This window comes from Crocodylus porosus, unplaced genomic scaffold, assembly GCF_001723895.1.
Source record: "Crocodylus porosus isolate Cpor-Errol unplaced genomic scaffold, CroPor_comp1, whole genome shotgun sequence".
Classification (NCBI taxonomy): Eukaryota; Metazoa; Chordata; order Crocodylia; family Crocodylidae; genus Crocodylus; species Crocodylus porosus.
In genome coordinates, this window is record NW_017728906.1 from 46,039,626 (window position 1) to 46,053,188 (window position 13,563).

General features: G+C 43.5%; 1 protein-coding gene across 1 annotated transcript in view; it reads left to right on the forward strand.

Moving 5' to 3' along the window:
* Positions 1-1,137: 1,137 nt before the first annotated feature.
* Positions 1,138-13,563, forward strand: part of LOC109305898 (amine oxidase [flavin-containing] B-like) — a 91,144-nt gene continuing 78,718 nt past the window's right edge. Inside the window, exon 1 of the mRNA XM_019529066.1 lies at positions 1,138-1,247. Within this exon, the coding sequence (XP_019384611.1) occupies positions 1,202-1,247 (46 nt within the window). The 5' untranslated portion in view covers positions 1,138-1,201. The remainder of the gene's footprint in view (positions 1,248-13,563) is intronic.

The window sequence follows — 13,563 nt, forward strand, 5'->3', positions numbered from 1 at the left end:
TGAAGTGGGGAAATATGTGAACTTGAATATATGTTATGTCAAATGATGTTATTTTCTTTGGCAAATATAAAGAAAACAATATATATTGTTGTAATTATTATATTCTTGCAAATTCATTTCTGACTTTGGCCTTTAAGAAGCCACAGAGCTCACATTCACTTATCACTTGAACTGTTTCCCCTGGAAGTCTTTCTGTGACAACAGCCCGGCTCTGCCACAGATCCCTCCTTAAAGCCTTTCCTGTTCCTTCTCTCCTTGCAACAGACTCTGTAACCAGGGCTACTTGGCCTAGGCCCTAGACTAGGCCAATCATAAGCCTGATCAATCTTGTCTCTATTGCTGCCCAGAGATAAAGAAAGATGTTACCTTATGGTGACTGGTTTAGGCTCCCCCTTGGACATTGATGCAACAGTCTCTCAAGCCTCAAATTAGCATCTGTTTCATGCACAACTATGTATAATATTTACTGCATGGTCAGGGATGGGCCCCATAACGTCACAATTACATGTTGACAATGATTCAGTGTCATCTTACACTCTCATACACCAATTCCCTCTTTTTTATGAAAACAGAATACCAAGGCTTCTGCCCAGCAATGTCACAGGGCAGGGGCCAGTGGTACACACACGAGCTGAGGCAGGGGACCCTTGCTTTGCAGGGGCCCCAGGGCAAATTGCACCAGTTGCCCCTGTCTGGGCAGCCCTGGCTTCCGGTCACTGAAGGCTGCTATTAAACCCTTGCTCAGTCTCCTGCAGGCTAAATAAACCCAGTTCCCCCAGCCTCTCCTCAGAAGTTGGAGCAGGGGAAGAACCAGAGCATTAGCATCCTCAGCCTTTTGGCTCAAGATCAGGCGAGACGGGGGCATCTCTAAACCCCTGGGGCTTGCAATTAGACGCCTGGGTGGGTTTGGGGAGCATGGAAAGCCCGGGGGGGATGTAGGAACCGCACAGACTTGAAGGCTTGGGCTCTGCTCAGTCGCATGACTCTTGGGCTTTGCCCCCGAGAGTCTGGAACCGATAATCAAGACTACAAAAACCACCACCCCTGACCAGCTCTGAGGGCAGGCTTCTCCCTACCGGCCCCTCAGCGCGGGCACCTTGCCGGGCCCAGCCTCCCGGGGCGGGGCCGGGGCCGGGGCCGGGAGAGCCGGCCGGGCAGGGCAGGGCGCGGCGGAGCGGAGCGGGCAGACGGAGCCGGAGCCATGGGCGAGAAGTGCGATGTGGTGGTGCTGGGGGCCGGCATCTCAGGTGAGCAGCCGGGCGCAGAGAGGAGGAGCCCGCCCGCCCGCGGGGGAGCGCTGGGGCCAAGCGGGAAGCGGGGGGACCCCGGGGCCGAGGGAGAGGGACGGGGATGGGACTTTGCACTGGTCTTTGCTGTCGCATGTGCATAGCTCTGGGGCAGTGTTCCTGGCAGCCCCCGTGCTGGCGTGTGGGTGCCCGCACGGGGTATGGGCAGAGTGCAGATGGGATTATACAGGCGTGTGCGCATATTCTGTACAGATACATATATACTTGTGCCAGTTCTGGCTCCTCTCCCTCTGCGTGTGCACACACAACACTTACATATGACATGTGTATGTATCTGTATATAGATTCTCTCTCCCTATACCTATATGATTTTAATAAAAAGGGAGTATTGAATATTCAGCGAACAAGGAGGAAAGAACCTTCTAAAACAGTCTGTGTGTGTGTGTGTGTGTGTGTGTGTGTAAATAAGTAATATGCAGAGTGAGAAGAGATGAAAACTTGTGCCAGTTGCATTTCTTCTTTATCTATACACACACATACGTATGTCTTCTCTCTCATCTGTCTATCTATCTGTCTATCTATCTATCTATTCTTTTAATAAAATAGAATATTGAATATGAAAGAAACGAGGGGGGCTCTTTTCTCTATGTATATGTATGCATGTATATATTTGTGTGTGTCTACATGTATGTATGTGGATAGAGAAGAAATGAAGACTTGTGCCAGTTCCATCTCTCTCTGTATGTATGTATGTTTTAATAAAACAGCGTATTGAATATTCAGCAACCAAGGGGGAAAAATCTTCTCAGAAACCTTCTCTCTCTCATTCTCTAGAAAGAGAAAAGAAATGAAGACTTGGGATAGTTCCATCTCTTCTCCCTCTACATATGGAGAGAGAGAGAGAATAACTGGAACAAGTCTTTTTTCTGTTTGCTGAGCAAAAGATGAGACTTTGGAAAAGGGTGTTTTCTGATCCCTCCTTCTCTCTCTCTGACCAGAGCTCCAGTTAGGAGCCTTAATAGGTGTGATAGACTAAGGTTTTGTTGTGATATTTTTGGTTTGAATATGTCTATCTTATAAGAGTGTTACTTGCCTCAGTTTCCATGACTATTCTCTGTGCGAGTGTGTGTGTGTGTGTGTGTGTGTGTGTGTATGTGTGTGTGTGTTTGCCCCTGAGTACTAGTCCCTCTCCAAACAGTTTCTGCCTTATTTTTTCCCTTTGCCTTTCATGGAGCTAAATACTGTACTTGGCATAAACCTTCTGGGACTGCTCAGAAAAGCAGTGCAGAGCCTGGCTAGAGATGCACAGCAGGCTAGGGAAAAACCAGAGGGGAAATCTGTCATCAAATGTATATCTCCATGCAGAGGGCTGAATGTGGCATGATGGTGTGTGAGCCACAGCTTTGACCATGTGTGTGGCTGGGGTTGCAGGCATCAGCTTAGGACAGCTGAGTGGGGAAAGCTGACTTTTCTGTTAGGGTTAATTGGTGTGTGGAGTCACTGCCCTCAAGACAGTGACTTGTGTTGGAGATGGAGGGACGAAGGGAGAAGGATGCTTTGAGAATGCTTCCCCCCCCATCCCAAGTTGAATATTCAATGCTCTGTTTTATTAAAAGGAAAAACAGCATCTGAGATGAGTGATGTTGGTGGCAGCAATCCATAGCAGCACATACAGAGACCTTTTAGGAAGCTTTCTGTCAAGGAAGCATTCACTGAAATCAATGTATGCTTAAAGTCCTTGTAAGGCACAGCTTTGGGAAACTAACATGGATTTGGCTTAATATTCAAATGATCTTTTAATACTAATATCAAGTCTTGGTCAAATTTTGAGTTAGATGTGTGCCTTTCTATGGCAGCTTGCTATTCTACTCAGTACAGTATGGAGAGTTGTACTAAAAAGCAAACAGCCTTTATTTCTCCAAGCTGTCCAGGGAGGGTGACCACAGTCTGCTCAGGCCTCCATCCCCTCACTCCCCCCAGATTATAAATTGTTATTTCCCCGTGGATCTGTAATGTGATACATACACTTTTACTTGAGACATTCCTCTTTTTTTGTTTGTTTATTTTTTTAACTCCAATATCATTTGTCATGTTGGCTGAAACAAGTTGTTTGTTGCCATGGATTTTGTGTGTTAATGAAAAACAAAGTTGAAAGCAGAGAGGAAAGAAATGGACCTGGCACAAGTTTTCTTTTGTTTGCTGAGCAAAATGTGAGGATTTGGAGAAGGGTGTCCTTTGACCCCTCCCTCCCTTCTCTGACCAGAGCTCCAGTTAGGAGCCTGTTGTGGGGTCCAAAAGCTGAGAGTCCTTAGTGGATTCTGTGATAAACTAAGGTTTTATTGTCATATTTCTGGTTTGAATGTGTTCATGTTATAATAATGTTACATGCCACAGTTTTTATGATTTACTTTGGCAAAGAAGACGACTACTGGAGGAAAGAAGGGGTAGGTTGTGTTTGGAAGTGTAGCTCTGGAGATCTAACTGCCCTTTTAGGAAAGAATTGGGCCATTAAGCAACAATGAACTACTTTCCCTGTGCTGACCCAACAAATGGACTTCAGAAAACTCCTTGGTGCCAGGGAGATGCTTCAGAGAAGCACAATGCAAAGACAGACTCTTGAAGAGGGAAATTTCCAGAGACAAAAGTGGGGAAAGAGATAGGTAGAGATTGGAGAGAGCAGCCAAGGCTCTTATGTGACAGAGAGTTGCCTCAGAGTTAGCTTGGGCTTTGGGGCCAAAGGAATGCACCTGCTGTATTACTAGGAAATAATAAATGCTGCTTTTGTTTAAGAAGAGCTGCCTGCTTTGGTACATGGAACTTGGGGTGCAGTTTCCTTCCAGGCGTTAAGTCAGAAGGTAGGTCTCTCAGAGGGCTATGGATAATGAGGTGGTCAGGTACCAGAAAACCAGGACTGTGAGTCTCAGAAGCTACATCTGGGCTGGCTTTAAGGGATCCTCCAAAACATTGTAAGGTTGGGGTTCCTATGCAAGTGCTTCCCTAGGGAATCCATAACAGATACAAACAAATTTGCATTTAATCCAGGGAATCCCTGAATATGCAAAGCTAATTGCAGCAGCACCAAAGGGACAGTCAAGTGGGTGCCACTGTCTTACCTGGCAAAGTTGTGTGGAGTAAATCTACTATAAAGGTAGTGGTGGGGGGACAAACAACTGTCCACTGTAAGCGTATTGATCATCATGTGACTGTCTTTAGCAGTGATTATCCTAATGCCAGTGTTAAATCTTTGGGCATCACCAGTGTGAACTAGAACTTCCTTTGAAATCTGAAGATGTAGTATAAGCTTAGTACTTATCTATTTGATAAAAATACTGTGCGTTCTCCAAACAACTTGATAGCTTGTTCTGGCTAAATATACTGTAGACTATTCTTGTGACCTTTGGTTCTTTTGCTACACAACCCTGCATTCCTTGCTTATAGATAACTCCCAATGGCTGTTGTAAGTACAACAAGGAATACTGGATCTCTGTCTTGCCCACTGGATGTGTCTGCACATTTATTAATGTGGTTTTGCTACAGTGCATTACATTTAGTATCTCTAATGTGAGGTACTAACTAAATGTGCGTTAGGCTGTCTTACTGCTCAGTAGTGAAGGCACATACTTTTTTAGTGATGCTTGGTGTCCAGTAGTCTGATTTTATAGATTCATAGATGCTAAATTTCAACAGATCATGGAGTCTGACCCCTTGCCTGGGCAGGAAAGAGTGCTGGGGTCAGATGACCCCAGCCAGATGCCTATCCAGCCTTCTCTTAAAGACCCCCAAGGTAGGGGAGAGCACCATCTCCCTTGGAAGCCCATTCCAGATTCTGGTGACCCTCACTGTAAAGAAGTTCTTCCTGATGCCTAGCCTAAATCTGCTCTGTGTCAGTTTGTGACCATTGTTTCTTGTTACCCAAGAAGTACCCTGGTGAACAGAGCCGCTCCGATTCCTTGCTGCACCCTGCTAATGAATTTATAGGTGGCCACAAAATCACCTCTCAGCCTTATCTTGCGGAGGCTGAAGAGGTCCAGGTCCCTTAGTCTCTCCTTATAGGGCTTGGCCTGCAAACCCTTTACCATACAAGTGGCCTCCTCTAGACCCTCTTGAGGTTGTCCGCATCCTTCTTAAAGTACGTCGCCCAAAACTGGACACATTACTCCAACTGCGGTCTGACAAATGCCGCACAGAGGGGAACAGTGGTGATGCATGTGGGGCGCCTGGGGGTGCATGTGCACCCCTGACTGGCTGTGCTGGCCGCTTAGGCGATGGGAAGGGGGGGCAGGTGGGATTACCAGTGCCTCCCCTGCAAGCACTGGCCAACTGCCAATTCCCAGAAGTGGCTGCCGCGATTGGCTGCAGCAATTGCTGTCAGTCCTATGCTGCCCTGTGCCTTCCTTTTACTCCCTGCATACCTAAAAAAAGACTTTTTGTTGTCTTTGATTTGTGTTGCCAGCCTCAGCTCCGTAGTTGCTTTGGCCTTTCTAACTGCCTCCCTGCAAGTGCTGGCCAAGTAGGTATACTCCTCCTTGGTAGCATCTCCCTGCTTCCACTGTCTATATGCTTCTTCTTTTTTGCCCTTAGACTTCCCTGGGTTTTCCTATTTAGCCAAGGAAGATTTTTTTTTTTTTTTACTGTGTATTAGCACATTTTTTTACATGATGTTCTTATGCACAGTAAAATAAGCTATTTCACATTAAAGTGCATGTGTAGACATACCCACTAATTTCAGAATTCCCATGAAGAACACAACTGGCTGTAGTAATGGGGAGGAGTGAAGAAAGAATAAAGGAAATTAGACCCCAGGTTAATATTCAATTTTCAGTAATTTTGTTGAAGCTAAATTGGGAACTGAGGAAAGGGCCCACTTTATACTGCAAACAAGCCTTTAATCGCCAAAATTGTATCTTTCAGATGGATAACTTATACAGTTTATGAAGACAGTGTTAATTATAATATTTCTGGCATTGTGCCTTTTCAGAGCATGAAGAGGCTTGGAGGAGTGGAGGCCAAGTGAACATGTGAAATAAAAGTGCAGAAAATGGGTTAGGTAATATTAACAAATAATCTAGGCCTAATTTCAGCAGAATATTTAACTCTTGGGTAATCTCATAGAAATCAATTGTATTGGTCATGTTCTTAAAGTTAAACATGTGCATAAGTTAAATAATTTCCCAGGTGCTTATTGCATAACTAGAAAAAAAAGAATGAGTGTATTATATTAGAAAATCTATGGTCTTATCTAACAGGTTTTTTTTCTTTTCACTACTTATTTTATATCATTCAAAAATTTTTTTTTTTTACTTACCATGTGTAAGTGGGATTGGGTACAAGTTTAGCAGGATGCAGGATCAGTGCCAGAGGCCTAGCCCAAATCTTGCTTAGATAAGCACTAAGCTTGTAATTAATCTTGTAATTAATTCCTGTATTTTATAGTACCTGGTACTTGATTTACTGGTAAAATTACCCAAGATCAGTTTCCTGATGGCAAAATGTTGACTCGGAAGGTATTCCCAAACCTAATGTTTCCTTAAGTTAGTTTGGTCAAAGCATGCCAGTTTCTGTAGCCAATAGCCAACAAGAGAGTGACTCGACTAACATCCTACCTGGTCACCTTTGACTCTCCAGCTTGAGTAACTAGATGCTAATATGTATCTGGGTGACCTGGCAGCAGCCTTTGCCATGACTGGAGTACAGCTCAAACTCATGTCCCTGGAATGGTAGCAAAATCCTCATCTGTTCTATTCTACCCTCTCTCCCAACAAAATGCTGACTGCCTACTTTTAATTATTAAATGTCTCAAGTACATTTTAAGATGTAAGAAAAAAGTAATCACTAGTACTTTTATAACCTAGATTCATTCTGAGAATAGGAATCACAACTATTTTTTTTTTTGCTTTCATGGTACAAAGTTAAACACTAGCTTCTATTAATATCAGTGAAAAGAAGCAGATTTTAGTAGTCTGTTTTAGACAGCATTAGTGCTATGGGTCATTGTTGCTTAATGAGTGGAGTTGATGGAGCTCAGCATTACACAGATAGGTTACTTTTAATATAACTTGGTTTTTCAGTGTTTCCATGGGAATATTTTCATGAAATTTCTGTACTGCCTGTGTATTAGGATGTGGAAGACCACTCATAGCTCATGCAGAGAAGAAACAGTATATTTTAATCAAGTACAAGCTCCTCTTTGCTGTCTACAGACAAAAATAAATGATTGGGGTTGCAGGGAACCATTTTGTTATTAGAAGTCTTAAAACAAGACCACCTCCAAAACACTGTACTTTTTTTAGACTGGTAACTCTTTTAGTCTTGCCCTTTAGGAGGCAGTGGTTCTGGCTTTGCAGGTAGTAATATTTTCCTGATGAGTATGGATCACTTCGTCATTCACCTGATTTCATTTTTTCTCACTATCTATATTCCAGGCCTGTGTTTTCTATTTAGACTGCCTTTATACTTGTGTGTGGAGCATCTGCCATGCATCTGAATGATGAAATAACAGTTATGTCTCCATATGTCTGCTGAGAATTTTTTAAATTTGAGCTATTTCATAATGCTAGTTAATTGCTATTTTTGTGGAAACAGGAACAGATTAAGTTTAAAGCAAGTCATATTTCTTAGTTCAGATTTGTCTCTACTTGAGTTTAGATGGAACAGCCAGTTATGTTTTAGGTTTTTTATCTGCCTTTGGGTAAGGAAGCATCACTGGGCTCAGTGAGACGAAATAGAAAATGCTCAGGCAACCTCCTTCAGAATAAGCAGACTATCTTTAAGTTTGCAGTTATAGCTGCAAGCAAAAAAGGGGCAAAATATAGATAGAAAGCACAGTTGCAGTGCTGATCTAACAATATGAGCAAAGAGATTAATCAGATTACATTCAGCTATACTGTAGTTGAAGTTTTCCTGTTTCAGCGGTTCTCAACTTTTTTAGACTCAAAGCACACTTCAGAAGTTTTCATCTGATTTTTGAGTGCAGAAAAATAAATAGGAGTGCAATTCTGTTGCAAAGAATTTACAAAGACCAAAACAGATCACTGTAGATTCCTATTTGAAATCTTTGTGTTCATCTAGTGATACATGTTTTCACACCTAACAATGCAAACATTTGTATGGCACCTTGCACCACCCCAGAAAGGATCTCAGGACACGCCAGGTGCTGCGATACCATTGTTGAGAATCGCTGTTCTATTTAGAGGAATAAGGATGCCTGTCCAAAATGTTGTAGGAATCCTTGACAAGAAGTTTAATTCATTATTCATTTGCAGTTGATTTAGTAGCGTCATACCAAGTTTTATAAGTGGAAAGGATCAGTTAGATCGGGGCGAGCAATTATTTGGGCTGCCATAGAGGCAGTTCTTGGTGCAGGCTGGTTAGCACCCCTCCCCTTCCCTCCACCTTCCTCCCCCCTCCCCCCCCTGCAACAGCTTGGAGCCCACGTGTCCTGCGGCTCCCCCTTGCCACTGCCAACAGCCCCAGCCCCAACAACGACCCATCCATACCTGCTCTGGACTTACCCTGGCTGGAGCAGACCAGCCAGAACCTGCATACACAGCCCCAAACTTGGCCTGTCCCATGCCTGCTCTCGACCACTTGCCCGCACTGAGCAGTGGCAGTGACCAGGCAGAAGATTCATAGATGCTAGGGACCTCAACAGATCGTCAAGTCCAACCCCCTGCCTGGGCAGGAGAGAGTGCTGGGTTTAGATGACCCCAGCCAGATGCCTATCCAGCCTTCTCTTAAAGACCCCCAAGGACAGCACCACCTCCCTTGGAAGCCCATTCCAAATTTTGGCCACCCTTACCGTGAAGAAGTTTTTCCTGATACCTAACCTAAATCTGCTCTCTGTCAGCTTGTGACGATCGTTCCTTGTTACCCCAAGAGGCACCCTGGTGAACAGAGCATCTCTGATCCCTTGCTGCATCCCCCTAATGAATTTGTAGGCGGCCACAAGATCACCTCTCAGCCTTCTCTTGTGGAGGCTGAAGAGATCCAGGTCCCTCAGTCTCTCCTCATAGGGCTTGTCCTGTAAACCCCTGACCATACGAGTGGCCCTCCTCTGGACTCTCTCAAGTCTATCAACATCCTTCTTGAAGTACGGCACCCAAAACTGGACCCTGTACTCCAACTGCTGTCTGACCAATGCCATATCGAAGAGAAATATCACCCTGGTTCTATTAGTCATGCATCTACTGACACATGATACAGTGTGGTTAGCTTTGCTGATGATTTTATCACACTGATGACTCACGTTCATTGCTGCTGCTTGGCTTGGGGAAAAAGTGTCCCCTCCCCCAGGCCCTTCTTGCTGCAGATTCCTGGAGCTCCGTCTACGGTGCCCTGCAGCTCCTTTCCGCTGCCATCACTGCCGCCTCTGGGGTGCCCAGTGGAGCAGTGGTGGCAGTGCAGAGGAACTGCAGGGCAGCCCGAGTGTGGGCTCCGGGCAGCTGCAGCAAGAAGGCCTGGCAGCAGAGAAAGGGAGAAGCTGATTTTCTTTCTGTGCTGAGCGGCAGCTTCTGCCCAGCTGCGACTGCTGCAGCTGCTTCATGTGGGTGGGTGAGTCCGGAGGAAGTGCAGGGTGCGCCAGGGTTGGGGTTGTGTGTGTCGGTTCCAGCTGATTTAGAGTTGGTCCGCTCCGCAGGTCAAGTTCAGAGCATGCGTGGGGCAGGCCGGGCTGGGACTGTGGGTCCCTACCAGTGCCATGGAGCTGGGGCTAGTGGTGGTGGCGGCAACTGGAAGGCGCTGCTGCCAGCTGGGCTGCCTAGCAGTTCAGTTGCGAAGCCCTGTTGTGTGCCCTGAGGCAGCGGGACATGCCACAGGCTGGATGGTACCTGGGCTAGTCCCTCTGTGGGCCAGATCTGGCCTGCTGTGAGCCATATTTTGCCTACCCCTGAGTTAGGTCATAGACCAGGACCTTGCCTAGTTCTGGATTGTTCCTCAGGGTGCAAAACCCTCACATTTACCAGTCTTTTCAGGAGAAGAGGAGAGTTGTATCCCAAGAGACTATTAAAGAGCCCCTCTTTTTTTTTTCCTTTTTTTTTTTTTATATTATGTTTTCTTGTAAAACTAAACAACTGGAAAATTCAGTTTCTAGCTTAGATAATGAAAATCTTTTTTTCTCCATGCCCTTTAGAGGCTATTTTTTGCTGCTGATTATTTGAGGAGTCCAGCTCATCTCTCATTGTAATTATTAAGCCGGCTAAAACAGGAGTGGAACAGGAGGAATTTTTCTTTGTCAGGGAGGATATGTTTCCAACTGTTCATCTCACATTTATTAAGGGGTAGACCGTATTGTATGGTTAGAACTTTTACTGAAGTCACTGGAATATTTCTGCAAAAATAACATTGAAGAACTGGGCTCAATTTTGAAAGAAAATCTGGTTTTAGAGTGTATTTGTAAAAATGCCTGATAGTACACAGCACATTGTATAATACTTTCTGGTCCTAAATGAAATGTAGCTGAATTCAGCTGCAGGTGGTGAGTTGCCATGAACCATAAGCTCTTTTGGGGAACAGCATCTCTTCTTCCTCTAAAATTTGCTGTTTGCTTCTGCAGGGACTCTTTAGATGGGAGTATGGAGGCAATTATGAGAAAAGCACCAGGACTGCTGTCTTATCAGCTGAACTAAGTGACATCTGCTGCTGACATAACATATGACGTCAGTGGCAAGAGTTTACTTTACAGTGGTTTTGTGGGAATCTAACCAGTCCGAGAGTTTCTCTAAACTTCCCATGAGTGTTTTTGGAATTGTCTTCCTTCTGCTTTTCAGATAGCTCTCAATGCAAAGAAATAAAAGCAATAAATCTTGAGGTGAAGTCAATAATGACTTCAACTGTTATAGTAAGAAAACACTTTGCTTCAAATACTGATCCACAGATCTTGCCTCTAAGTAAAGGTTAACTGAATTTTCTTTCAAAGTCCAAGCCTTTTGAAGATCATTAATGTGTTGTTTTTAAAGAAGTGGAAGAGAGAGTTTTCTTTCCCTGCATGAGTAACCTGATGTTGTCATTTAATTATTACAGCGAAAGCCTACTGTTAGGAAAAAAAAATCCCAACTGATTTGGCTCTATAAAATATTCCAGATATTTTATTTTACCATGATACTACCATAGTCTAATCTCTTCTTTTTCTTAAGATTTGGTTATTATTTATACATTTTACTTATTCTGAAACTACTGTAACTCTCACTATCTTTTAGGAGCCAATTACAATTTACTTAAAAAAACAGTTCAGATGTGCTGGAGGTAGTGTCTTATGGTTCAGCCCATTTCTCAGTAGATCTAAATAGAGGACAGACATAGGTGCATGTAGCAACAAAAGTATGGGTGATCTGAGTAATCACCATTGCTTATTTACGATTCTAGTCCTGATAGTATCTCAGACTTTACTTACATTTCTCCCCCTGTATATCTGTATATGAGTAGGTGGAGTTGTTTCTTTGTTTCTTTGTTTTCTGTTTATTTTTTTTGAGTGAGCTTTCAGGACAGATGAAATGACTAGGTACATCATTTCCTCTGTCATTTGACTATTCAAATGACTGTTCATATCATTTCATGAACCAGTCCATGCAAGTATAGTATTTCAGAATGTGAACAAATGTATCTTTGGTATCTATTGATTCTGACATCAGTACTAAAAAAGTCCTCTATATTTATGTTTCTCCAGTACACTCTTTCTCATCAAATAGTTCCTTCTTTTTCATTCTGTTGTTTTCATTTTCACTGTATAGTGAGAACGAGGTTAAATATGCCCTTGTTCATATTTGGATAGCTCTCAACAGCAAACCTTGTGTAGCAAACAAGGCCATCATGTTATTTGGATGGCTATTCAATCAATGAGCATATCAGAGAAAGTAGTTATAAATCGCTGGGCAGATTTTAATTAATTGGTCTGGTAGTAGGTTTTGAAAAAGCTTTATATTATAACCGCAGCTGGTGTTGCCTTTGGAGCATCAAGTTAAAGTATAATTAAGAAGTTTTTCCATTATCATCTTTCCAGAAAAATAAATAAATAAAAAATTGACACTCGACATTCATTGACTTGGCCTGTATAAATAAAAATAACTTATTTTAGTATATATTTGACATCTGCGTACTTATGATGACAGATGCTTTTAAAGAAGTGAGTTATACTTTGTATGAGAAAATCATTAAAGATTCTTGGACATGCATGTCAGAGGAATACATCTTTTGTCTATGGTGACTGATGCCAATGTTACAGACTGTAAGCACATAAAGGCAAAGAGATATTGCACATGTGAATTATACAAGAAGGCTTCAGATCATCAACCTTTTGGAGCATAAAGGTCTTCAATCTTGCTTCACAGTCAAGAATCAGATGATAGAACTTTTTAATAAGAACAGCAGCTCATCAGTAGTGTCTAATGCTTCTGTGAAGGGGTGAGCCAAACCAGGATACACTAGAACAGGGGTGTCCAACCTGTGGCATAAGTGCCAAAGGCAGAGCAGCAGAAAGCAGAGCAGGAAAAGAGCCACAGAGCAAGAAGCAGAAAGCAGAGCAGCAGATTGGGGAGAAAAAGGGGATCAGAGTAGCATTTGGAGAAAGTGTAGGGCTAATTTTTGGCCAAAAGGCTGGCCCCCTGCCAACTAGAAGGACAATCATAACTTTTAAATCTCTAGGGTTTTCTTAATGTTGCTTTGTGGCAAAAGGGCACTGTATTTAGTAGTTCTGAAGCCCCTTTCTGCATTCCCCTTTACATAGCCAAGTCAATTGTACTGTTACACTAGATTAAGTCCAATCCAGTCTAATCCAGGTTTGCCAAGAGATGTCATTTAAATTCAGTAATATCTTTAGTGGGCCATGTAGTTCTCCTGTCCTATTTCTCCTTTTCCTCCATATCTAGTTGCCAGCAACAAAATCAGTAAAATTATATGGAAAGATGAACCGGTACTTTTCTTGTTCCACTTTGGATTACATTTTTCATTCAAGGCCCTGCCAAAACATACTACACATATTTTCATAGACATCAGGGCTGGAAGGGATCTCCGGAGATCATTGAGTCCAGCCCCCTGCCCAAAGGGCAGGAAGTCAGCTGGGGTTATAGGATCCCAGCAAGATAAGCATCCAATTTACTCCTGAAGTTGTTCAATGTAGGTGCTTGAACTACCTCCGATGGCAGATTGTTCCAGACCTTGGGGGCTCGGACAGTAAAGAAATTCTTCCTTATGTCCAGCCTGAAACGGCCTTGCAGGAGTTTGTGACTGTTCGACCTCATCATCCCTTGGGGTGCTCTGGTGAACAGACGTTCCCCCAGATCCTGGTGGTCACCCCTGATAAACTTATAGGTGGCCATCAGATCAC